Raw genomic sequence first — 27,953 nt, forward strand, 5'->3', positions numbered from 1 at the left:
TGCAATTATATCTTGGTTTGACTGTTGTCGAGTGGGAGCAAAAGGAGCCATTTTCCATATTGACAGTCTTTAGAACAGATATCCAAAGGAGCACTACATTTATAGTTTTTGCTCTATTTCTTAAGAGCACTGATCCTGCCCTCCGCCTCATCACAACGACGCACAAAGGAGGCTGCATCGATGTTTCACGTTTTCCTTAAAAAGGATCATTTTTGCAATGACACACTTCGAGTCTCTTCTCTCCAGCTTTCCAATCTCGCAAATTATACAAAAATCAAAGGAGGCTAACACGAGCGTGAAATAGGTGCAATAAAAAGTGCTTTTTATCTGGGCAATGTATTAGCCTCATCGCTCTTCCCATCCAGCCGCCTATCCATCAGTCTCCATCTTCTCCACATGCACTCCCCTCTATCCCATCCTCCATCCCCTTTAACGTCCCCATCCACACACCCCTGCAGTCCCATCATTTCTCCATCATCTATTGACTTGTTCTCCTGCTCTCAGACAGGGAGCAGTGAGAGAGCTCAAACAGTGGGATACCCCTCTCCTACCCAGCAGTGAATAATGCAATCAGAGTGACTGATTGTCAGGAGGGTGCGGGGTTAAGATTGCCGCTGATGTGGTGTGTGTGTGTTTGTGTGTGTGTGTGTGTGTGTGTGTGTGTGTGTGTGTGTGTGCTCGCGCACCTGACTAGTATGACTCATATAGTGTCGCTCAGGTACTCCAACGTCCGCAGTGGTTCTTCTCAGCTCAGGAGAGATCAAATGAATTGGCAGATTGTTGACAACAGTGACCACAGCTCTGCCATTATCAGCCTCCGCATCAGAACACATTTTATGCAAAGTGGGGTGAAGCATTAAACAAAGAAGGCAAAAACAGGATTTTCTGTGAGTTTCTCAACCGAGCCGTGCCTGGAGACCCGAGTATTTACGATCAGTGTAGGACTGTCAAGGCACCGCCCGATACTTCTGTTGATTCATAGCGTTGTTTACGTACTTAGCATCTTCCCATTAATCACATATGTCCGTATGAAAATATTTTAACTTCATGTTTGTTGAAATTTTAACCAACTATTTTAGATGCACTAAACAAAACCTTCAAATACTCTGAAAAGAATTGTTGAATAATCTTAGAATAACCAAAATTCTCATGATTATAAACTACTGTTCCAAGTATTGTACCAATTTTATCAATATACACTGATATAATTCCAAGGCAAAATTAGTTTGTGTCGACAGCAAACCCTTGTCTTGCTTGATCTTCTCTGCCCAACTTGATATAACTCCTGTGAATAACAGACGTACTGTCATACTGTGAAGTGGAGAGCAGGATCGCTTCTCGATCGCTGTGACACAGCTGCGATTCTCCCAAGCTGGGCTCAATGCAACTTAAGCCCTGATTAAAGGTTAAAGCTTACCGAAGAAGCGCCGTTCAAATCACTCAGGAATTGGCCATTGTTATTGTTGTCGAACTACTCCCACATGTGAGGGAAAGCGTTTGCCTGGTTGTGTGGGGCACATGTGTCAGCACTGCGCGTTTCAGAGAGCTTTTGTTTTCCCTGTTCAGACATGATCTTAGAAAAAAAAAAGTGGCACTCCAGAAGAGCTTCTCATTTCATTTTCAGTGACTTGAAAAGCTGTTGTCACCTCCAACCAACTCACACAGAAAGAAGATGCTCTGACGATGCGCCATGCCACTAACATTGCTGATAAAGTCATCGATTACAGAACGCTACATACATCCAAAGTTTATTACTTGATTTGACTGTAGATAAAGTTGGCTGGAATAACTGTATCATGAATGCTGACAGCAGCGTATCTTTTTTTCCCGGGCCAACAAATATGGTATCCAGACAGTCGTTCCCCTCAAAACTACTCTCCAGTGTCACTATACAAAATGTAATGAGCGCTCTGCTGTGCCAGATCTGCTGAGAGCACTGCAATAGACTGGGAGAGAGAAAGCGTGGGGCTTTTGAAAGCTCGGGCCAAAAACTGACGTGGAGCATGACTCATTATTAAAGCAGAATTCCAGTTGATCACAGGATGGATGTCGCTTAAGCTGTCTTGGCCTCAGTTAAGATGGCAGTGAACTTACTGAATTGAATCCTGAGATTACAGACAGTGAAGTAAGGGAGGCGATCTCTCTGCGCTGTTTTGGGGACATATCTGCTGTTTTTTTGGAAGCAGTACACAGGTAATGTGAGAACATATTGCCTTATAAATCTAGGCTACTAGGACATGCCAATTCGGGAGGTTTTAGACACACTCAGTGAAATGCTTCTGGAAGAGAAAATCAAACCTGTCAGCTGTAAACATCTATTACAGTTTACAAACCAAAGCTTAAAAAACGACTATAGCTTGATGTAGCCAAAAATTTGGATTAATTATTAAAAAAACAAAAACCTGGCCTCATCAAACACTCGTCCAAGAAACTGGGAAGTAGGGTTGTCCAAACTGGCAATCTGGCTGAATATTGGCAATCAAAGAAATAAACAGTGATTGTTTTTTTTCTTTTTTTACTGCAATTGAGGAGCGAGAGAAGCGGCGGCTCTGGTTCCACGACACTTTCAAGTGAAAACGGCAGGCTTCAGTTGTGTTCTGGCTGTTCATTTGAACTACAAAGTCGTCGTGAGTCCCTGAATTATTTCAGTGTGCAACGTTTTTGAAGCTCACCACTCCCCATGACCGTGTAAACAAAGAACATGCAACTTTTCTGAAACAATCAGTACTTGCAATCTTATTAAAATGCTGCCCCCTGAGCGTGAAACTTTTCTGAAATGAAGACGGAAAAAGAATGCAGTTTGTTGTATAAATAGGGTCCAAAACACAAAATGAGCCACGAGTTGCGCTTGGAAATACTTCAAATAGTAAATGTGGATTTTGCAAAAGAGGAAAAGATAATAAAGCAAAATAAACTAATAAAAATGTTCAGAGTTTAGCAGAAGCATGAAACACACCAAACCCAGGTTCAATAACAAATTTGGTGAAACAATTTGATTTCGGCTGTTTTCCACATGACCTCTCAGTGAAACGATGTCAGAGCTGGCAGCATGTGGGCGATACAGCAGTCGTAGTACTGGGAAAGATCCTAAATCTAACCTGGCAAAATGCCCCAAAGTCAGAAGCATCCATGTTGTCTGTACGGACCTGTTGCATTCTCCCTGGTGATCGTGCTGGTATCGGCGGTTTTACAAGCGCCTGACTGGACAATCTGATGGAGATCGTCGTAATCAAACAATGTATTCTGGACTGTGAAAATCTGAGCAGGTAGTTTGCTGGCTTTTATTGTAGCTTCCTCAAGCCCAACTCAGTCATTCAGAGTCAAATTTACAAATAGAGTAGCTTAAATGGACCATCTAATTATCAGCATGTGGGACTTGGTGGAATTCTTATCTCATATCCGTATTCTCTCTGAACATCAGTATATATCTGGCAAAAAAGGAAAAAAAGTAAATTGAATTATATTTATTGGCACATCTCAGCTGTGCTGTGAGGAACTGTTATCAACATTTCCAGTTTAACTACTTAAACATCAAAGCAGAAGTCTGATATAGAGAAAACCACAAGTAAAAGTCCATTCAGCATACAGCCTGAACAAAAACACTTTGATCATTTCAATGTGCTGCTTTTCAGCTTTATACTTCTAAGTTATGTTACATGGAATTTGAATTTAACTACGCCAATAATACTGTCAATGAAAGAGCATGAGCGTGTCCCTTTCGGTATCAAAAAAGGAGACTTTCATTTTATGTGTTTGACCAATGAACCTAAAGTCTCTCAAGCTTAAAGTACAAAACTAAGATATGGGAATTAAAAAAAAAACCTTTAAATGGTGTTAGAGCTGCAAAGAGCCTAGCGTACAGTTTAGACAGCTCCTTTACAGCCCTAATCTTTCTTGTAACTGTATAAATATAAAATATCCCTTTGATTTGAATGCGCTCAGTGCTGTGAGATAACCTGCACAGAGAAACGGGGTTGTTTGCTAGTCAGGACACATTCCAAGGCGGGGTCTAAAATTGCAGCCCAGGTGGAGTATCAATATCAGTGGGGGATATTAACATATGTGGCCCGCACTTTCTCGGCATTTCATTTTGTTTGACTTTGACCGACTGTCCTTGCAGGTAGTCTGTGGGAAAAGCGGCGCCCTGCCTCCCGGCCCCCCTGCCGTGCAGCTCACCTCTCGCTACTCTTAGCCTCTTCTGTCTCTCTGTCTTCTCATTTATCTCTGCTGTTCCCTGAGACTTCAAACACTTTTTTAATTGGATGCAGGTCAGCCAATAGCTGGACTTGGCTGAATGGACTGGCGTTATCAGTGTCTAGGCAGATGGGTTGCAGCTGCACAGGTTATTTCTCAAAATGAAAAAAAGAGGGACAGAGAAAGAAAGGCTGCGTGTGAGGTGGAGGGGAGAGGGAGGGAGATTGTATTGATAAGGCCCCATAAGAGGAAACCCTCCCTTTTCCTGCAGGCACCGGGCAATAGATTATGAACTTATCTGCTGGAGAGTGAAATAAGGAAACATCGCCGGCCGTCCCCCTGGTGCGGGAGATGAGTTTAAGATAAAGCTGCTTTTCAATCATTGAGACACCGTAAGCCATGTGTCTCTCACGGCGTATGCCTATGCTGCTTTCTAATGCTGTTGGCGAGCGCGAGCATCCTTGCTACGTGCCAAACTACAGGACACAATCATTGGTGGGACTGGACCCATCCATCACATTATCAGCAATCTCGTGGGAAGATAATAAGGGCGAGAAAGACTTTTGAGAGTGATTGCCGGTAAGGACACCATTGGTATGCTGGGCGGATGAGATCTTTCACCCCCTACTAAACAAAATTTTCCACTGGTTTGCTTTACCAACAGCTTTTCCCTTCAGGCTGCTGACTGTCTGTGGTCCTTCCTGCTCATATCAAGGTCCTGACAAAGACCTCTGGCTCTGACAAATATCCTGTTGATATGGTTCAAGCTGGTCGAGCACCGACAAGGTAAACAAGGGGTGTTGTCAATCAGCAGGTCTGGGATGACTGACAAGTTGGGAAATTCAGTAAAGGTGGAGGTGGCATGATTGAGGGTCGGGGGGGTAACAGTAAAGCCGACAGTAGCGTCCATAGAGACCTGGCAGAGGAATGAGGAACGAAACAAAAGGAGCAACAGTGAGGAACAGTAAAGCCCGTTCTCCCTCCCTAACCTGTTCCCTTCCCTACTACCTTCCCTTCCTACCTTCCTTCATGTGTCCCACCCTGTCTCAGGCAGACAGACGGACGGCTCGGAGCTGAGCCACAGCGATTCCACTCCTCACTGTTGCCACGGAGAGAGCGGCGAGGGAAAGCAGTCTGACTGCAGCTGGATTTGAGGGTCATTTCAAGAACACAACGAGCAAAGCACAGAGAGCTCCACTTTCAGTTCAGACCAGGGAACCAGAGTCCTCTCCCCCCCTCTCTTTCTCACTCACTCTTCCTCTATTGCCTCACCCCCCTCTCCCCTCCCCTTCGCCTACAACAGCTAAATCAATAGAAATGACAACGCAGTTGGAAGGTCATTCGCGAGCACAGCGAGCTCTGTGGTGGAATGCCTGCCGATTGGCGGAACAGGAGAACGAGTGGAAAAACAAATACACATCCTGCCAGCACTCCTGCCCGCCGGTCCTGCTGACGATCCAGCTGGAGGAGCGGACGGAGCCGCTACAATTCCCGTCTCCCTTCCTATATATCAACATGCAAAATGGAGCTGAGTGTTGAGCTGCTGCGCTCTGACAGAGGATGCACTGTGTCCATAAGCTTTCTGTCAAAACCCAATGTCTGTTCACACACACACACACGCACACACAGCCTTTATGTAAACAGTCGGGGAATTAGGTACACGTGTTAGACTGGCAAAAACCACCGAATGCTTCTCCCCTCCACTAATGAGCAATCGAGCATGGTCACACACACACAGTGCCTTCACAAACACACACAAACACAACAACCCCTTCAGCATGAATATCTAGCTAGTCAGTGCCACAGAAACCACCAGCAGCACGAGGAAAAAAAAAAAAAAAAAAAAGCAGAAGCAGCACCGGAGCAGAAGCAGAAAAGCGTCAAAAACACAGCGGCGTTAAGACAGAATGGAGCGGAGTTGCTCGCACGTTACTCACAGAATATTCAATGGTCCCTTTAGGTCTCTGGAACGACATGCGCCTTCCATCCTTCTTTTCTGGAGTCTTCTTCTGGCCGGTATCTGTAAGCAAACGAGGCAAGGTACGCATTACATTCATGTTCCTCTCTCCCCAGCTTGTCACAAGCTGCCGTTATCCCAGCCCCGTGGGTCGACAGCTCATTCGTCAACAGTGAGCGAGCCAGCCAGCCAGCCAGCGATGTGAGCTGTGAACGCCGGACCACTTTCTCTCTCTCTTGTTCCACTCCTCTTCTACCCTCCTGCTCGCTCTCTCTCTCTCTCTCGCACCGTTCTCCCCTCGCTCTGCCTTTCTCTCTCTCTCTCCCTCTCTCTCTCTCTCTCTCGATCGCACCGTCCTCCCCTTGCTCGCCGTTTCCCTCTCTCCTTCACCGATCTCCTCCTAGCCCACCGCGCCGCGCATTGACAGGCGATGAAAGCAGTTCACCTTGCCTACCTTTCCCCGCTGCCTCTCACGGCAGACAGAGACTCCGGCTGACCTCCATCGGGGCGCCGCCACTACCGGTTACAAGCCGAGAGAAGAGAGATTCAGACGGGCAAAGCGGGAAGAGCTAAAGCTGGATACCAAGGAGGAGGAAAGAGGGAGATGAAACCGAGGGTGGGTGGAATAAAAGGGAGGGTTCAGCGCTGTGGGAGAAACGCTGCGCGGAAAAGTGACAGCTAAAGATTAGGTTAGCAGTATGTGCAGCTATCCCACTTTGCCTGAAAGGACCTGGCAGGGGTGAAGAGTGAGGTAAGGTTAAAGAAAGACACAGAGCGGGGGGAGCTAAATCAATGTTGTTTCAGGGATAAAGCAGATAATAAGAGGGCGGTGCTGCTGGTGACGGAGAGTCTAGTGAGAGGAACTGAAAAAGATATGCATGAGACAAAGTAATGAAGGGTTAATTGGGACAGAAGATGATGCAAATATGGAGAAGATGTGTGTGGGGGGGGGGGGGGGGGGTGAACATGGAGAGATGGGAGGCAAGAGGGTGGATGGAATATCGAGAGCCAGCAGATGAAAGACAAAAGCAGGAGATGTAAGATCAAACATGGTGGAAGGAGACTCTTGGGGGAGCAGAAGATTGTGAAAAGGGGTCGACTTTGGTCTTTGAGCTCGAGCAAATGGGCTTCAGGAGCACTGTGCAAGGTTCAGCTGATTGGAGGCGTTGGCGCAACCGAGATGATTGGAGGAGATGATTCAGAGCTGTGGTGACATTCCTATGTTCACACATTGCCCTCAGACACTTCATGTTACTATTTTCTTTTTTTTTAATTGGAGGTGCTGCACATGCTAAACGATTCCCTTTATTCGTGTCTTTCTCATCAGGCATCTCAGATAGCTGAAAACATGAGTCATACACCAGTGATGCTATTTCTGGGTCTTGGGACTGCCTGGCAGCCAGTGAGAGAGAGGAGGGGAAACCGGATCTGCTTCAGGTGAGAATACCAGCCAAGGAAAAGACACCGAGGGTTACATTCAGCAAAAATGTACTATCAGAGTGGTACAAAAATGATTTCTAATACTCTCCAAAACAGAGGGAGCCTCATTTTTCATCATTACTACAGGATCTCCTCGTGCTGCTCCTTCGCCTCCTCCGTGTGGTATTTCAGTTTTAGAAATATGGGAGGGCAGAATTGTTTCAACAAATTTAATTGATGAAAAACATGGAGCTGCAATTAATGCATAAAAATATCTGAAGAAAGAGGATTTTCCTTACTGGGCAAACACAATCTGCTGCTGCTGATTTCACGATGTGATAGGTTACATTATCAGATGAAACGTTTCACCATACAACACAATAAATTGTACATTATCATATGGAGCATCCTAGCGGCAAATGATCTGACGATGTAGTTGCATGTAGAGGAAATACAGTAGGGCCACATCAATTCCCGTGAGCGGAGCAGTAACGAGACAAGCTCTGGAAGTCCATGTTCAGCTTGCTTTTTGTGCTGTTCACTTTTCCAGTGTTAGCTGTGTAAAGTTCCCGGTAATATTCCAGTGTGGTCTGAGTGTGCGCTCTGTTTTTTCCCGGCTCTTCCTCGTCGTTTCAATGGAACCTGAAATGTTGCTAAATTGCAGAAGTTGTGGGTTTTTTGACACCAGTTTGATTTACACACACTTTCCACCTTGTCTTTTCTTTCAATTTCACTCCTGAGCAGTCATGTGACAGCCTCACATTCGGAACTTCATTAACTGTCATCTGCTGAGACAATAGGAGAAACGTTAATGGCCTAATATTAGTTTTAAAGTGCAATAGTACTAAAATGAAAACTCAACCATACATATATAGGTTCTGGACAAACACTCAAATATATATTACTATTGGGACCCCGTAGGCTTATATAGGCAGTAGATTTATTTCTAAGGATGGTAATGAAATTGATAAGCTACTATTTTCAGGTACAGCAGAATAGATTTTTACTGTATTATCTATTATCTCTGACAAATAATATTTAATCCACAGACCATATCTATATCATTCACATTTTTGCAGCATCTGAATTAAATCAGTTTGAAATTACATTTTTTTCTTTTTATTGATCCCACGCACATTTGCAGTTCCCACCGAAAGCATTATTTTCATGTCGTTTTTTCCTTCCGACTCTTATCACCAGCTGTGATGTAACGCTGGAATAATGAGGATCCGTTGTCAACACAATCTAGCGTAGCCGGGCTCCATCTAACCGGGCCAACTATGTTGACATGCAGAGCGCGACTGCATTTTAGTGTTTTGCGACGTGCACCCTGTGAATGTTGATGTGCTGAATATTGGCAATAAATTCCTGATGTATCATGCAGGCCCCTTTTAAGAACTGTGGCTTTACTCAGAGCCAGCTGGGATCGGTTCCAGCAAAAACCCAGCATACTGATTACCACAAGAAAACAGCAGCGGAAGTGGAAGCTGTATCTTACTGATTTGTTTTCCTCTCATCAGTCTGCGTGATCATCATCAGCGCCCTACGACTGAGGTGAGGCGTCCTTCACTGAATATAAAAATGACACTTGGAAATTCTATGAGATATGCTTGTTTTTTTCCATCTCTGTCCATCCAGAATGGCGTTTTAACTAACCTGGAATGTTATGAAAAAGTACAGATAAGTAGTTGAATGTAGATCAAAAACACCTTAAACACTGGCTGCACAAACTGTGGGTGTCTGTCGAATCAATTATTCAGCATCCAAATGAAAACCTTGAAAGGATGATTGCTTTCAGTGGCAAAATGCAGACTGGAGCAGTGGATTGTGCACAACCGGGTTTGTGTTGCTATTTACAGATGACGCGTCACAACTGTGATTTCACGCTTTCCTGTTATGAAATATAATCCGGTGTGTCTGTTTAATTGCAGGTCACGCCGGAGCGACAGACTGCATCCCGTAACCCGACACGGCGAGCGGGCGGCAGCAGAGGCACTGATCTGCATTGTTGGCTGCGCAACTGCGATGTGGTTAAAGGTTCAGTCGCCTCCGCTGCTGTTTGAATTGGACACGTGCAAAGCTGTAAACACTAAACTGTTAAGAACTGAGCAGGTAAACCCAGGATTCCTCTGCCAAACAATGGAGAAACAGATAATAGGAAGCGGACAGAGAATAGCAGATATGCATTAGCAGCTGCAGGGGTGTTGGCACATGGTGAGCCGGTGATTGGTCTAAAATTAAACCTCAATCGGGATGGTGGCACAAGGAATGGGCATTTTATTCACACTCCAGACACGAAGAGGAGCAAAGCGCCAGGGCATCTTCAATAACAAAGGCTCTGGTTTCATCCCACTCCACAGGAAGCCGGTGGCATCTGCTGTCTCTATATAAGCCCTGTTTCTATAGAAGGATTCTTCTTCTGAGGTCCCCAAATCACAGCCTGCCTGCTTCATGTCCTCTGTTATGGATTGGAATTTTGATTTTCAGTCAAGCGTTTTGTTTCGCGATCAATATGCAAACAGATACCACTGAGCAGAGCTGGATATTAACACCCTGCGATTATGTGCTGCGTTGGGAAAATTTGCTTAGCCTGCCACACAAGCTGGCAGATAAACTAAAGTGATGGGGACAAGCCGTCACAGCAACACACACATAGACGTATAAATTCAGCTCACTTCAAGCTATTTTGGGGTCAAATTCCACTGTGTGAAACGGGAAGCGTCTGTGTACAGCTGCTTGGCTAAAGCCCGATAAAGCATAAGAGATAGATTGTTGCTAACTATATAATACATGTACCACTCATGCAAATGCCACAGTGTGCAATGTGATTAAAGAAAACTGGCTGACAAACAGTAACTGTGTTATTTGTGGAACACCGGCCAGTCATTGAGTTGTTCACTATTTCAAATAAGCTACGAAAGAAACACCTTTAAATTGCTGAATCCTTAATATCATAGAGAGGTTCTCAGAGTAAGTGATTTTTAAAAAGGTGTAGTGTACGTCTAAGCTGCACATCAATGACTTCAGCTCATGGAAATACAGAACAGGTTAGTTCATAAATCTGACAGCATTATGTGGAGAAAACTGCATTGCTGTCAAGTCAGCTTGCAGGTCAGCTTTCAGGAATAAAAACATCTTGGTCAGAGCTTCTCTCTTCTCTTCCTTACTGGAAAATCATATTTTTTCTAAATGATTACAGGGAACGGAGAGCAGAGAGATATAAACAGGAAATTCTGCGACCAATGACAAGCCCATATTTCCACAGTCTGGAACAAATGATTTTTGTTCTCCCTCAGACTGAAGTTTCTCAGAAATGTCCTCCAGAATTTGGGGTTAGAGAGGTTCAAGTGATCTACCAGCAGTTTTAACCTCAATCCCAACCCCATTAGACACTTGTGGGATCAGCAGAACATTTGAGTAACACAGCCAGGTTGGCTGACTTGTGTCCAGTGATGGTAGAAGAACGGATCCAGTGCGCCAGCAGGCTGGTGACCATGAGGAGGAAGTGCCAGGCTGTTGTGGTTGTGAATAGTTCTGCCACATGCTACCCAGGCTCCCATTTGTTAAAAATCATGAATTGTCAAACTGTTGAATATGTTTTCTTTCATCAGACCAGTAACAGCAGAATGAGCCTCATACTCAGATGAGCTGCTCATCCCACAAATGCATATTTAAAAATGGAAATAAACAGCCTTGCAGTTTTCAAAGGTTCACTGCTACAAGAAAAAAGATCCATTAAACACAAATGTCCGAGCTGGAGTTGATACAGTACAAACAAAAATGTTAATATAAGATGTTAAAATAGTTGGAAAGCATCACTGTAAAAGCCACCACAAGCTCATGTCCAGTAGTTTTACTTCAGCATCACAAAATAATAAAATGAGTTTATCTGCCAGAAAAAGAAGACAGATAAAGATAGATAAAGATAGCATAAACAGATAAAGAAGAATAAAATGAAAACAGTCCAAACAGCAGAACCTCCAGAAAGAAATGGGTTTGACTGTGATGCCAAAAAGAAAAAGTCGCTTCCCTGAACATTGCAATGGTAGAATATCTTGCATTTGACATTTCCAATAAAGATGATCTTCATTCGTTCATTAATGAGCTAAATTACAACAATATCATGTCAAATGAGGCAGACCAAAGCTGTGACACTGATTTTGACATTGAAAGACATTAAAAAAACAATAAAAACATGCCTTTCGCTTATTCTGGTCTGCAAACAGTCACGAGAGGCCACGCCCTTCTGATCAACTGTAAAGAAATAAACCAAAACTTCCGAGACAGGAAAGCAGCAGGTATCAGTGAAGTGAGCGTTCACAACTCATCTCGATCCATAATGAATTAGAGACGGTGTAGGTGGACGTTCCTCCTTTCACTCCAACCTGTGTCTCTTCATGGCTTAATGCATGAATGTGTGTTGGGGGGGTTGGCGACATAAAAACTGTGCTGAACCCCCGCTGAGCGACATGTTCCTGAGAGGAGGCTTCACGAGGATGGAAGAAAACACTAAAACAGATAACACTGGAATCTGCTGGATGCTGTGAAAAGGAGTAGAGGAATGGATTAACACAAAATGTTACTTACTTCAATCTCTTCAAAAAGTTCTGTGTGTTCCTCAAACTCATTAGAAAACACAAATAAAAGAGTCCTCAAAGGAACATTTTATTCAGCGTGTCTTGATACCGAACAACTCCGACAAGGACATCCTCCCTGTGAAAAGCTTGTAAAGAGCAAAGTGACAATAAAAAACTCTTCCTTTAAATGGTGATGTTCTTGAGATGAAAGTACATTTTTTTCCTCAATGTTTGAGTCTCTTGAGGACTGAATTGGAAAAATTCATTCCCAGATTCCAAGATAAAAATGGTTGGACTAGCTTATGTTAGTAGTACGAAATTCTGTGGTGTGATGCCACTGACTCCGGTTTGACAAAGGTGCAGACTACTCTTTTTTTTTTTTGTCCAGTTACTAGAACTGAAAAAGCTCCACAGTAGACTTTAGATCTGCTATTAAGAAAATCAAATATAAAAAGAGTTTTATTTCTAGTGAACTTTTTATTTAGATAAAAATGTCAAAGTGCTACATAAAAGATGTAAAAGTGATAAAAAAAACAAAAGTACAAGTATCTAAATCACCTAAGTACATACGGTTTGTCTGTTTTTAATTGTTTGAAGCATTTTGCAGTCTGGTGCATAAAAAAAATGTTTCACAAATGAAGTCGGATTGATTTAGTTCATGCAGCAGGAGCTCATTTCACGATGACAGGTGGAAGTAATTCCATAAGAAACTGGACCTTTAAATAGGGCAGTAAGGTTATTCTGTAACGAAAAAAATAGGTATTTACTTGAATTTTATACTGAGACTGCAAATATTGATCGCTGAAAACTGAAACTGACCCTGAGAACGGTCATTTGATAAAGGCAGCAGCAATATTTGTACTAACTAGCTTTCTCGCTTGCTCTTTCGGATCTGCCATCAGCTTCAGTCGATATTTCCTTTAAGTTATACAGTGAATAAACTGTCAGCTTATAAGATTTGTGATATTTTGCACCTTTTTATTCACATTTTCACAGTATTTTTTGGAAGCTGGAGCTGTGATATTGCAACAAAGTATGTAAACCAAACGGTTTGTCCAACAGCTTTTTATGTAAACCTCTGAGAATAATCCATGGCAGTAAAGAGAAGCGAGCGATTCTGGACCTGAGCTAAATGCAAATGCTACTGTACTGGAATACATAAACACACTGCATTCTGTGCAATCTGCTGAGTATGAATCACAGGTGCTAAATATATAGTCCCCCTCACTTTGTACACAGCAATGACAAACCAAAGCATGCAGGGAATCGGACAGTCAACAACTCTCTGACTAACATTCCCTCATGCTCTGAGAGCATACACAAGCAGCCAATTTCCCTCTGCTACCTTGTTTTCCCTGCCTGCAGGCTATGTGCAACTCTCCCCAGATGTTATTTTTAGAAACTCCCCTCAGAAATATTCGGGGAGGCAGGAGCTCCTGCGCCACAGCCTCGGCGAACAGGTGCTACGCGGGACTACTTAACCCGAGACTCGGAAGTTTGTGTGTGTAGCAGGATGCAGACGGGGGGAAACGGTGGAGTGTGGTGAACAGAGGAGGACCACACTGAGAAAAATAACCATCAGAAATAATGCAATCAGCATGCGTCACACACAGCTCATCACTGTGCTTTAGCAAAGACAGTGCTGTAATGCAGTGTGTTTAATAATGAGTTCCAATTTCATCTTGAGTGGGTGGTTAGAAAAAAAGTGAGCTTTAAAAATGCTTTATATATAAACCTTTTTTTTTTTGTTGCGTTACTTCGTAAACATTTTTGTAAAAGCATTTATTTTTTCAGAACTAAACAATTAGCATCAAAAATTCCTGCAATATCAACATAAAGCCAATCTTAATGATGGAAAATACAAAGATTTAACTGAAGTCAATACTCACTCGGACTGAACTTGAAACACCTTACAATTTGTAACTTTTCTCAAGCTCAGAAATGTTTGTGAATAAAACACTGACTAATCAGTGGATATAAAAATAGAAGTGACTCATTAGCTCCCGTCATTCTCATTGAAATAACTCCATCTTTGTGCCGCGCACTTGAGGCATTAACACAACGAGAGAGAACCACTGTGAGCATCTATTAAATAAGCGCCGACCTCGACATCTATTGGCACTGCTCAAAATGAACAGCATCAGCAGCCCTCTGGCACAATTTATGATGGCCGGCCAAAGAAAGAAATACCAAAGCCGCAGTTTGAAAACAGAAATAACTCGCAAGGTACCTAAATCAAAAATCCAATATGAAGGTCGGATAAAGAGATAATAGGTTTGTTTCATGGCACAAAATCTTTGCCAGTTGCTTCTCAGGCACAAGAGAAAAATGTGTTGTGACACAGACAGCTCACACACAGCAACATCGGCCACAAGTCCAGGGCGAGGAGGAGCGCAGAGCACAGGTCCAAAAGTGAGCCTGATATGGACAAACAACACGATCCGAGATCTGCATCTTGATGATGCCTCTGGATTATCGTGATGAAGAGGACCAGACACGAAGCTGAAAGTCTGATCAGTCCCCTGAAGCACAAAACACACAAACAAATCTGAAGAAAAGAATGTGCTGAACATCAGAGTTACAAACTCTTTAGGTGGACATGCCAACTTTATTACAGCCAAGTGCAGCAGGAATCATCTATAATGTATTGCCAGCTACAGCACAATGTAGTAGAGTGTGTTATCATATATGGTGCTATGAGAGCAGTATAATGGGGTTTGATGGAGAGAGCTTGATAGCGATGGTTTCTGGAGGAAGTCCAGCTGATGCCAAGTCCTGAGCAGATGCAGGTCCACAGGAAACTCAAGCGTGAACCTGCAGTCCCCACTGGATGCAAACAGGTTTTATTCCCTGCTGATCCTGTGCATGCGGCCAAAACACACCATTCACTTAATGCTACTACCTTCAAATGCCTGTGGTCCAATAAAGACAATTCACAACTCTTATATGAATAATTATGATAACACGTGCATTTTAAATCCCGCAAATATGTTTAATCAGAGTTTATGCAATAGCGTCACGTTCAGCATCATATTTTGAATGGATGAGTTCGACACCGTTTTCAGTTCCAGAAATAGTAAAAAAAAAAAAAAAAATTAAAACTGCTAATAAAGAAGAGAGTGTTTGCTTAAACACAATTTTCCTTTTAATATCTTTAACCTCCGTAAACAAAATCAACTTTTATACCTTTTATAATTACTTTATATCACTTGTATTAGTTCCTAGTTCTTGGCAAGATAAAAAACAGTGCATCATACACACAACTAATGTCAACTTTTTTAATCAAGCGCCCTGCATGGCTTATAAAAACTACTTGAAAAGCAAAAAAAAAAAAAAAAAAAAAAAAAAAAAAGTGCCAACAGTGCTGTATGAAGAGAAGAGGCCATTACTGCCGGCCAACTCTCGCACGGCTTTAAGCTGCAGCGATTCCATTGTAATGAATATATACAGCGGATGAGTGTAGTGGAGCTGTCATCTCCAACACAGAGAACACGGTGCGACAGGAAACATCCCTTCGCCAACACTCTGGGTACCACTCAGCTCTATATTACTCCACCAGCCTCCGTGCACTGGACTATATACCACTCAGCTTTTATGGGAAACTTTGCTGAACTGCAGTTTTGTGCGTGTGTGTGTGTGTGTGTGTGTGTGTGTGTTCTTGTTAAAACCGAACCCGCCCTGTCCTCTCATTACTCTCTCCCCCATCTTGCATCTTGTCGCCAGCGCAGTAATGTGGATTCAATTTTTCCCATGATCCTCCTGCAAGGCTCCGGATGTTTAAAAAACTGTGACAATGATCTGTGTCAACACTAACACACACACACACGCACACCACAGACACACACTTCAATTAATATTCTCGCAGCGTGAACATGACAGTTTCCATAGTGACGGACCCGGTGCACATTTAAAGAGAATAGGTGTTAGTGGGGGAAAAAAATGAAAGAAATTACAGAATAGCAGAGCAGTCGGCATTCTACTATGCAGGTTCACCTTTGGGGGTAAAATCTGATTGTTGTGAATGAAAAGTCTTCGCACTTAAACAGCCTCACTCTAATTACAAACCAGCGGTGCTACTTTAGCTGCTAACTAAAGTACTGCTTACTAAACGCCTGTCGTCTAAAACCTTGAATCAGAAGCTGTTAGCTGATTAACTGATAAGTCGATGGACAGAAGGGAAGCTGAATGATCGTAAAGGTTAATTGTCAGGCGACAGTGTCAAACACAACTCCCGACGCTTGATCCTGTTTGTCGTTTCTCTGCATGTGCCTGTAAAACGATTATTTCTGTGTTTTAAATTATTGAGCAGACTAATCAAATAACATGAGGACGTAACCTTGGGCTCGGGCTGAGGGCTGAAAGCCTTTTTTCCCTTCACTGCTGCTACTAAATGTCTCCTCAGATTCACAGGCTTTGTGAAAACGCTGATTTCCCCCCCCCAAAATCTGGAAAACAATTGAAAAAAATCTGTATTTATCTTACAAAAGCTTATTAAGGAGTTCACCCAACGTCTGAAACAAGCTTCTGCCCACTTTTCCCTGACTGGCGGGAGAAAGACGCCTCTCTTTCAGCTGGACTGAAAGTGTCGACATGCAGCACTGAAGGCTCACAATGAATGGACAGGCTCGCCATTTAGCTGAACGTTTCCATGTCTCTCTTGTTCAAAACTGTGTCTTACCATTTGTGTTAAACCTGAGATTTCCTTTTATAGAAGTTACTCCAACATTTATTGGCAGGCCAAACATTTTAGATCAGATCAGAGGAAGTGGTGTGACTCTATTCGTGATCCGACCACAGTCCATGTAAACGGCACATTTGATCCCGCAGCACTCTCAGAGTTTTTTGGGTATATGTACTTGCGGAGAAATGATGGTGGCAAAGCATAAACGGTTCATGCATGAGACAATATTCCTCTAATAATAATCATTTTAAAAGATCTGAACGGTTGAAAGGATTGTAAAGTGCACAGTTTGCAATAATAACTTAATATTAAAGTAATACTGATGGGCTTTGAAGTACAAAAGGCTAACATCACAATACAAAGCATCATGGGATTGGTCCACTGACTGGATTAAATTACATTCTTCAGCAGATCCATTCACTAAGTGTTTATTTAAATGAAATAATCTCATTCCTCAATCTGGAAAAAAAATGAATGCAGCTACTGTGGCCACGATTAATGCAAATACCCGACACAGCAATTTCTAATGTGGAAAAAAAAACCCCGCACACTTTATCAAGAAAAACATTAAGTATAGACATTTTTTAGGTCAGGCAATTTGAAAAATCTTGCAGTTTGAGATTACTGCCAGATGGTGCTTTACCCGGGATTCAACATCTGAAAACGCTCCGTTCACAAACAAACAGGATGGTGGTTGCTGTGTGTTAGCGAGGTGAGGAGAATTCTAACAAGGTGATGTTGAGACGGTGTAATATTTCCCATGGTCACTCTCAAAGTTGAATGTGTTGGCATGCTAATGTTTGCCAATTAGCAGTAAACACGTTTTTTTTGTAAGCAGCACACTTTGAATAGTAATGTGAGCCTGATGTGCTTCTCAACCCCCAAAGCCCATTTTTTTTCCTAATGACATCCACTCCTTATTTATTAACAATGTCTAAATCTTTTCATCCATCCATCCATTCATCCATCCATCTTCTCGATCATTCCCACCAACTTAAGGTCGCAGAGAGGTGGAGGCAGTCCCGGCGGACCATCGGGCGAGGCAGCGTACACCACCGGCGGGTTTCTGGATACAAAGAGTCTCACACTCCATCGCATAAGTCCAGCGGTTTCAGTTTTCCACAATTAAGCCAGGATTGGCTTTCAATCTATCTGATAGCACACAGAATGAAATGCCCACACACTAAAAATTCGATCCTCTGTGAGCAAAGAGAAACTCTTTTCAAGTCTATTGCGGAGTCAGTTAGTTCACCCAAAGTCTGAGACAAGCTTCTGTCTCTTAAACAGGAGAATGTTCAAAAGGTGTTCTTTCCTATTAAATCTAATCTCGCATGCAGAAACTGAAATACTCAGCAGGAAGAGGATCGGTTTGGATTTCATAAGAAAGAAGACCTACACACTGAAATCACATGATGCATTTCAGACGCAGACAACTCTGTAAATCCTCTTTCCCATGACGGTAACGCCGCCACTGAACATTCATGTGATGACTTGCAAAGAAAAAAAAAAAGCTTATGGACCAGTGTCCATTCATTATTATTATGTAATCAGGCTTAATTAATGGAATAATGCTTGAACCGCCTCAAGAGCAAACTCATGGCGTAAAGCAGATGGCAGGAAATGGAGAAGGGTTGGCATGAACACTCGTCCACTTCCGCGAAAGACGAGCGCCCTCTCTGCCGCTGGCCGTCGCCGTCCACAGGCCCTGCACGCCGCAGCGCGGCAGCAACACTAACGTCTCACGTTACAGCACCAATCAATAGCAGAAGTGATGATCTCAGCTATAAGAAACACAAACTCGGCATTATCAGATCTTGTTATTGAGCCAAAAACAAAAGGTCCCGTTCTTCGGTCAATTAGGACCTGAACGCATGAGCACTGCATTACAGGTCAGGCAAGTTTAACTGCACTACTTCCACGCTCTATTTGGATGCCATATTGTTGCTTAAAATAAAAAATAAAATCTATAAAATGTAAGGAAATAATTAGTTCTGTCTTATAAATAGTCCTAGCTTATCCTGCTCTGCAATACTAGCTTCCACCATAAGATGGGTGTAGTGAGTCATTACAGGAGGAAATGACAGAGCCGCCATTCCATTTACAAGTTACTACCGACATTGCTTTATGCAGATAAATACACTTTAGTGCAACACTTCATTAAAACCAGAGATAGTAGCTTCATTCCTGTTGCATGAAAACAACCAGCCGGCTGTAACGTCGTGTATCCTACTTTCATGCAGGTCTGCTGATGTGCAGAAGCATTAAAAAATGCTGGCGAACAAGCTCCACAATGAAGACTCACTGGTTCGCCAGCTAAGAAGGAATGCTGCATGATACTGTCGGCAGACTTTAAACAGATCAGTCAGGATCAGGACGTCTTCATCTCCAAGTTTAGCTCACGAAAACAAACAGGCCCAAAACACACTCCAAAATTTTCCTGGGTCTCTTTTCATGCAGTTACTAAAAAAATGAAGAAAAACAAGCGATAGCATGAAATACAGGCTGATATCATGTCTCTCTGAAGGAACCGAGTATTGAATGCAGCAGTGAACTTATCCCCTGTGAAGCACGCCGTCTGACTTAATGGCACGACTGACGGCGGTCGGCAGAGTGAGCAACGGGAAGCGCTCCTCCCGTCTAGTCTGTGACGGCCGCCCGGTAGCAGAGGCTGCATCCCCACAGCAGACAGCTTTACTTTCCATTTAGTCAGACCAGTCTGCGGAGTCCGAGGGGAAAATCAGGACAGCACTTCTCCAAGTCTATCTGCATGACTAACGACCACACATGACAGATGAGGCTTGACAGGACGATGAAATGAAAATGTTCCATGTCAAAGTTATCCTACACTTTGTGGATATTTCTTCATTAAATCAGTAACAGAACTTAGCGTTTGAAAAGTATAAAACAAGTACAACTTGCTCTTATTTTCATCGTAAAGAGACATAAGATTAATGGAGTTAAATATCCGAGCGCATCCAATAAAATCTGTTTCGCTTGTCTTCACAGGAGGAATCCATAGTATGTGTTTAATCCTACAGGAGTCTCGGAGGAAAAGAGCTGAAACACATCTAATAATCCTTTCGAAGGCCAAAACAACCACAAACCATACAGGAGTAATTTGTGGTCTTTGTGTCAATTTGCGCTGACTTCTGTGGGAAAGTTGACACATTTTATTTCGCCTACATGCCGCTGCGGTTGTCATGTGCCCCATTTCTTTCATATCTGTAGTCATTATGAGTTTTAAAATGCTTTTTTTCTTTTTGTGGTCGCCTCACTTCTGGCTGGTTCATTGTGGTTGGTTTGTAGGTGAAATATGTTACACATGTGAGTCTTTTAATGTCTCTTATGTGGTTGTTTTATGTCTCATTTCTGGATCACTTTGCTCTTTACTGCAATAAAACTTTGGTTATTGGACCTCTTTTGAGAATATACTGTATCACATTGATCTGGAATGAGAAGATCTTCTGACTTCCATATATTTTGTTTTGTCAATACATGTGTGTTGCTGACTGAAGTCACTTGATCGCTGATCAAGAATAACAAGAACTTATGCTGAACTTAGCTGTGTAACAGCAGTGATTTAGACAAGTGTTCGCTTCTGCTCTTGTGCCCAGAGGACATACAGTGCAGTCAGCTGACAGGGACAATAGAGAATGGAACCGCTTGTTCTCAGAGCCAGTATATCCAGATCACTTTTAGTGTTATGTTTCTGCTTCAATTCCCCTTTAGATCAAGAAAAGTAAGAACATCTCAACATAAAAGCAGAAGAAGAACTTGTGATCATTAGCAGCCAACATGCTTCATTCATCCCTCTGGAACCGTCAAACAATAATAAATATGATGTGAAAAATGATGTCTCCAGGTGTTTCCCCCTGTTAATATGCCTCATGAAAGACTGTTTGGGGAGACAGAAACTGACTGAGAAAAGCCTCTCAGCTTCAAATAAACTGCAAAGTTTTCCAAAGCCGTGTAACTACAAACACAATCTTACCGAACCTCGAGTCAGCCAATCCGCGCTTTTCTGCAGTGGCTCGTTTGATTTTTGTATTCAGAGGTAGAGAAATTATTACCTGCATGTTTACCGAGGCTCTGCGCTATTTTCCCGTCTGAACTCTGAAGGATGCAGTCAGAAAAAGTCCAAATTATCTCCCTTTAAATGCACCCTGCACTCATCATTTGTACTTGGTGTGAACATCTGCGGCTGAATTGCATCAAGACCAGCAATCAAAGACCGGCATGACTCACATCCAACTTTTCTAGCCCTTTCACCGCATTGTGTAACAAGGAGTGTGTGTGTGTGTACCCTCCTGTGTGTCCGCCTCTCTGCTGTGCTCCTTTAGAGCAGACTGTCAAACACATTTTAGTTCAAGGGCCACATACAGCTCAATTTCATCCTGAAAGGGCCGGACAGGTAAATAGTCCTATTATAACCTTCAAATTTAAATTTTAAAGTTTTTCTTTCTTGTGTATACGTGATGAAAATTTATAGATTTTTGTGAAAACAAAATTACTACAATCTCAAAAAAAAAAAGCCAATTTTAACGATATCTTTCTTGTGCATAATTTACTAAAATGTCCCAGAAGAAAATCTCCTGTACTTTTATATGATGCATGTGGTCTCTCTTTTGTCTTTTTTTGGTGCAGCATACAGCAAACAGTTTGCAGAAAGTGAAGCAGCAGTCCTTCGGTCAAGCTTGGGCCACATTCGCCCCGCCAGTTCCCAGAGCAGGTGTTTGGTGCAGCGAGCTACCGATCCCCCGCCGGGCCGCCTGCCACTTAACCCCCCCCCCCCCCCCCCCCCCCCCCCCCCCCCCCCGACGGAACCGTGAAAGATCCCGGGAGTGTCTCATAATGACACACAAGGGCAAATGAAACGCGAATAAAAACTGCTCAAGGACTTTTTGGAAATTAAGGTGATTAAAATCAAGCATTACATGATGCCGTGGTGAGCATCAGCAGATTGCACTCTCTGAATCATCCTGATAATTGCAGCGGAGTCGCTGTCGGCCTTAGGGTGAACATGAACAGTGACGAATAAGCCGACACCCACGGGAGCGGCGCGAACTTAGAGATGCAGCCAGGACTTCAGCGTCGGTAGGATGTACCTGCTCTTGTGCCAGTTATCCGCCGCTATCGATAGACAGAGCTGGCTTTCAGTCTGTTGATGTGATTGGATGAAACACAGTTTTAAGAGATAATTTAAATAGTCACCAATGAAACACAGAACACTCATTTCTTAAAGGATGGTATTTCACATAGAACGCAACAATCAGAAACTTAAACTTACTGAATATAACTTACTTTTGGATTTTTAGTAGAAATATGACATCTGTTTGGATGAGAAGACAAACTGAACGAGAGGCAATGCATTTAACAAACAATTACCTCTCCAAAATGAAAGCTTTTTCAAATGTCTGCAGGACTTGGAACAAGATAGAAAAATCAATACATTTAGCTTTAAATCAAATCTATCGACATGTGCTGACATTAATGGGATGCCTCGACACTTCGAAAGGTCACAGGTCAACTCTGGTGATGTCGTCCTGAGCGTCATTGTAGCTCCAGTTTGAAACTGATTAACAGAAGCTGAAGTCAAGGTCCCTTTAGGAAATGGCTGAAAATTAAACAACTGGTTTTCAAACTTTATCTGAACCAAGAGTACCTCACACATTCTGTAATATTTTACCTGAGTGAAAGCAGTCGGCTCGCAGTTGGTCATTGATGCAAAAAAACAAAACATAAAGAGAAAGGAATAAATTGAGGTTAACGTTGAGGTTTCTTTCATTAAAATACTTTAAAAAATGACTGAATGTGAAGTAGTAAATATAATGAGGAAATAACAATATAGTGAAGAAAAACACAGACTTAGTTCCATTTTACTACAGAGTAAAATTACCATTACAACCAAAAAAACCTGTAATGAAACCTTGTGGTGTCCAGAATTAGCCAAAAGGCATTTAACCAAGCGTCCTGTAATTAGCTCAACTTTTAAAGGAATTTTAGAAGCTTGAGGTAAGTACAGTAAAACTTGATATTTCAAATGTGCATTTACTTGAACTGACAGAGTTCAGATAAACGCACATCCTGTTCTCCAGTACATGAAGTCCATTCGTTTGTCAGCACATCCATAAATGTATCCTAAGACTGCAGGGCATTACACTGACGCTGCTTCAGAAATCGATAGGAGTAAAACCTGGTTGTGTTGAGAGATTCAAGCATCGTCCTACTCAGGAACACTCTGTGATCAAACAGAGTTTTATACAGAATGAAATAATTGAAAGAGAGACACATTGAAGCAGCACAAGCAAGACTGGATCTGTTCGGCCAGATTAATCTCTCCAGACATCCAGTAATGACAGCTGAGACCAAGTGATCAGTAAACCAGACCTGCAAGATCGGGACGTGCTGCAGCACCTATCGTTGAAGCATTCAGGTGTGACCAAACTGTGTTTACAAAAACTTGGCACAAGCGGTTCATGTGCCATTTGGCAAACGGCATTGAAATTTTGTACGCCATGATTGATCCGTCTGCTGGTGAGATAAAGAAACTGCACCTCCACGTGCGTTTCCTTTAAGGTTCCGACAGGAGCAACAGGTTCCCACTGAACACCCTTGTGATCTCCGACTCTGACATGCATTCCTGATAAATCCGCAAAAAGCTCAAGGCTGTTTGGCTGTGAAATTGAAAAGGGCCTGAAAGCTCCCTCACAGCCGCTTTAAGTCACTTGGGCAAACATTAAAAGTGGTGCAGTTGGGGTAAGTAAACACAATCCACGGCGTTTTTATGTTTCCTCTGCAAATTACCAATGGAAAACCTATGAAAGACACACACAGACACTCAAGCACAGTATCTGTTCCCTCTGTAACACAACACACACACACCAGAGTTTTACTGCAGCGAATGGGATTGCTGCAGGTGTTGTCACATGAACGGCGGTCATGAGTGTGTACATGTGGCTGTAAACATGAAACCAGGAGTGGATTCACATCTTGTTTTGGCTTCTCTGATTCTGGCACCAACTCCTGGAAAACTGGAATGTTTAGTTCAGAAAACCATTTAAATGTAATTTGAATGGTTTCACTCTTCGCCTAAAAACAACACGTGAGACACTGAACTAGAGATTTAAAATAATGAGCAGCTTTCTGAACTGGTTGCGTATTTTTTTGAGCATACATGGGTTTTCCTGTGATTTCTCTTAGTCACACACTTCATGACATCACTTATTGCCTGACCTGCAAGAAATCCTGAGCATAACAACATGATTATGCCGCATGACTCCATGTTGCATGTATCTCAGTTACCTTTTTGGTACACAGTGTTTATTTCACACCATCGGTGTTTGACTTTGCATGTGTGTCTCCAGCTCTCACTGTTAACTGTATTATCTCACTGTATTATGTTTGTGCAACAGGAGGTGAAGAAATTTCACTCTACCCCTTTTCCTCTCAACTATGTCGTTATAAAAATCTAAGTTTTCGCTTAAAATACACTGAAATGAATAAAAATATAACACCATATTCACACGGGCCAAAGACATGGACCTGACAACAAAATACAAATGTAAAATTGTCCATAGGTGTGAATGCAAATGTGACTGTCTTATCTCTGTGTGATGACCTGTTGACCTTTCCAGGGTGTAATTTGCCTTCATCCATGGCCAGCTGGGATCAGCTCCAGCATCCCGGGACATCAAGTTAGACACAGCAGGAGGGAGTTGGACTGATGAATGGAAAGAAATCCTATACAGAAACAGGACGCTTTGAGGCTTTTCAACGTGAAAACGCAAAACGTTTGTTGTGGTTTGGGTATCAGAAAAGAAGAGAAAACCGCAGCTGCCCCAGCTGATGTGAGGTCTTGGAGGGTCGCCCCACACGTCGTTTGGTCCAATAAAAGTCCTGGAGGATCATTAATCTATACCAAGAGGTTTAAGTGCCTCAACACATCTGAATGCAATGAGTGTCTCATGAAAACAGGACGATGTTCAGACTTTAATGTCATGCAGGATCTAAAGGTGGCATCAAAGTCTCAAGAGTGGGAGTCAGTTCAGGCTGGACACCAATCGTCCATCCCCACCTCTGTCTCCTCGCTACCTGACTGTACATCCAGTTAGTCCCGTTCCTCCTCCCTGAGCCAGGCAGTGGTCTGCAGTTTGATGCCACCCCCGCTCCACTCTGCTGCCAAAGGAAGAGAGAGAGAGAGAGAGAGAGAGGCAAAGGGACTGCTAATGAACCTGACTGCCATCCATGGCGTTTCAAGAGCAGCAGAGCATGCATCTGATTAATCTTTGTCCTAATTAGATCGAACAATTAACCTGCCTGCCACCGAGCTCTGCAGCCTGATGCCTCTGCACGGAGCCGCAAAGCCTCCTGTATGTTAAAGCGGAGCGGGGGCGACGGCGCGCCCCCAACGCCACAAGTTTTCTGCTTCCAGAACAAGAGATGAATGCCTGCTAATAGCATCCTATGGCCCGAGACCTCAGAGCGGCGCCGGCTTTTCATTTCGACAAGTGCTACATTTCTCCGCTTTTAATTCAAAGTCGGAGGAGGCAGTGATGGTCTCATCATAAATGAAGTGTGAGAGGCAAAGCAGAGAGGGGGATGGGGGTGGGGGGGGAGAGAGAGAGGGGGGAAAAAAATAACCAATCTTCATTAACATGGAGATGTGAAAAGCCTTGAGGACATGCTTGCTCACTCACTGGCTGGATGGTTTTAGCGTGCGCTGCCCGCCTGCCTGCCTGCCGAGCTGAAATATTTGGAATGCCTCGGTCGTCCTCAGAACACAACCGGACCTGCAGAGTGCAGCCACCGAGGACGTGAACTCAGCTGATTCCTTATGAATTAACATCAGTGCAGCAAGAGCAGAGGCCAGCGTACTGCGACCACACCGTCCGGGAAGCCGTCTTTAACGTCTGAGCTCGTGTGTGATCAGCCTGGTGCACAGAAAATGACACACACACACACACACACACTCCTGGCTGTAGGTGTTGTGGTGTATGATGTCAGGTAGCAGGTCAGTAAAGGAGGGTGGGGGTGTAAGCATGGGTGTGGTCAGAGAGCAAAATCTCTGTTGCAGCTCTGACTCAGCAGGAATTGTTTTAAGGGAGGGGTTTGTCTGTTTCTGCGGTGTGGCTGTTTAACACCACTGACTGTGTCACATTAATGTTGTCAAAGCGTTAAAAATGGATTACATGTCAACAATTTTGCTGACGCAGCTGCAGGCTGATGCAAACTGTTCAGAGGATGTTTAAAAAGTTTTATCTGAAGCAGGTGAGGTGCTAAAATCTGAGGGTCAATTAACCATCTTTTATATCCCTTAATCCAGTTTGAGTTGGCAGGGTGCTGGAGCTGATCCCAGATGACCACAGGTGAAAGGAGGATACGCCCTGTACAGACCACCAGACTATACCAGGCCTATGACTGGAGACAGGTTTTTGTAATACAACCACCTTCATTTAAGATACATCAAGTGCACCACAAACACTTAAGAATCTTCCATGTCCCTGATCGACTCACTTATGTGGGGGGAAAAAAACAAAAAAAAAAACAAAAACAAAAAAAAAAACCCTGTACTGAGCTTGAACAGTATGTTTCAGGGAAGTTGTTTGCTTTTATATTTCACAATTCCGAAGTTGTTTCCAGAAACTTCCATTAAGGCCATGGACAACCACCATTCACTCACTCACATTCACACCTACATGCTGATTTCAGTCCCCAATTAACTTCAAATCAATATTCTGGATTAGTACTGTATTAGAGAAAAGCCATATATGCTCCGGAAGAACATGCAATCTGCACATAGAAACCAATCTGAGTCTGAGATTACAATACTGTTTGGCCTAGAAGCAAATAAACATAATAACTACAGGGTAAAACCAGGCATTTCAATAAAAAACACTGTGAACTAAATTCATATAATTTAAAATATCAAAACAAGCTTCACCTTAAAAGCTACTACTATGGCAGGCTACAGAGAAAGAATTCCAAAATGCACGAGAAGAGTTATGCTTTCGAATGACCTTTGAGCCTAAGAGGCACTAAAACTAATATTTTTTTTTATAATGTGAGAAACAAACCATGACATTTAATTAAAAATTACTCATTGGCGTGAAACGGGGGGAGTGTCGCTCTCCCACGCTTTAAAGTAGAATGCAAAAAAAAAAAAGGAGAGAGCGACAGAGAGACCGATACAGTTTCATAAAATAAGCATTTTATAAAGAGTTCGGCAGAAACTGTCATGTTCAGTTCAAAATCCTAGCATATAGTTTACTGGGTGAATGTGCTGAGCCGAGGAATGAGGAAACGCTAAAAGTAGGTGACTTTTGGAGGGTGTCTGTAAAGTTTCCCAGATTAACCCAAACAATCAGACCAGCCGAAATTAAGAAGAAAAAATAATGTGTATTTTACGATTATGACATGTGTTTTAGCATGTGACAAGCCCTCAAGAGAGGAGAAGACTTTTAAAGTGGGTGAAATGAGAATGGACTTTGGCGCGGAAGTGTACGTGCGCAAGCACTTGTGGTTCAGTGCGCGCTTCAAAACACTTCTCTGCACTGACCTGTCCGGTACACAGAGTGTCCGTCCTGTACGGTCCGGGCAGGTTGGAGCTGGACACGATTCCGGTCCTGGTTCGGGTCCTGTTCCTGTTCTGATCCGGGCCAAAGTCTGTGAGACACCGCGTCCCGGACCACTCTGGCGCCGCTGCCCGCGAGAGAGAATATGAAGTCCATGTTGAAGCGAGCGAAGCACGAGCCCCTCTACTCGGCTCTGAAGGGTCCTGTCATCACGCGACGCGCACGGAGAGTCACGCAGAGCGAACCTGTGGCGTGAAAGGCCCGCGGCTGTCTCCACATACCAACACAGGAACTGCTGTAAACTTTTCTCTGCTTTCGCCCCTAGCGGAGTCAAGCCGTGCAGCGCAGTCACCCGGCCCACTGCCCCATTGGCCTATATTTACCCCCGCGCACACGCACACGCACACGCACACACCTAAAACAGGCAGCATGGTCAGTCTGAACTGGTAAGAAGAGAAAGTAAAAACAAAGTTTTATCTAATAACCAGCAAGCAAAGCTTAACTGTAAAACAATATGGGACAATATATTATAACAGTAAACATGAACAAGAATG

General features: G+C 43.1%; 1 protein-coding gene across 3 annotated transcripts in view; it reads right to left on the minus strand.

Moving 5' to 3' along the window:
- Positions 1-27,953, minus strand: part of oxr1a (oxidation resistance 1a) — a 142,729-nt gene that overhangs the window by 44,498 nt on the left and 70,278 nt on the right. The window contains exons 1-2 of one of the 3 annotated variants that reach the window (XM_030101921.1): positions 27,384-27,667; positions 6,132-6,214 (exon numbers count right to left, since the gene is read on the minus strand). In XM_030101921.1, the coding sequence (XP_029957781.1) occupies positions 6,132-6,214; positions 27,384-27,555 (255 nt within the window). In that variant the 5' untranslated portion in view covers positions 27,556-27,667. Of the gene's footprint in view, positions 1-6,131; positions 6,215-6,605; positions 6,625-27,383; positions 27,668-27,953 lie in introns of those variants that run through there. The other 2 variants (XM_030101922.1, XM_030101920.1) reach the window with 2 other exon arrangements.

Source organism: Salarias fasciatus, chromosome 11 (genome assembly GCF_902148845.1).
Source record: "Salarias fasciatus chromosome 11, fSalaFa1.1, whole genome shotgun sequence".
Taxonomy (NCBI): domain Eukaryota; kingdom Metazoa; phylum Chordata; class Actinopteri; order Blenniiformes; family Blenniidae; genus Salarias; species Salarias fasciatus.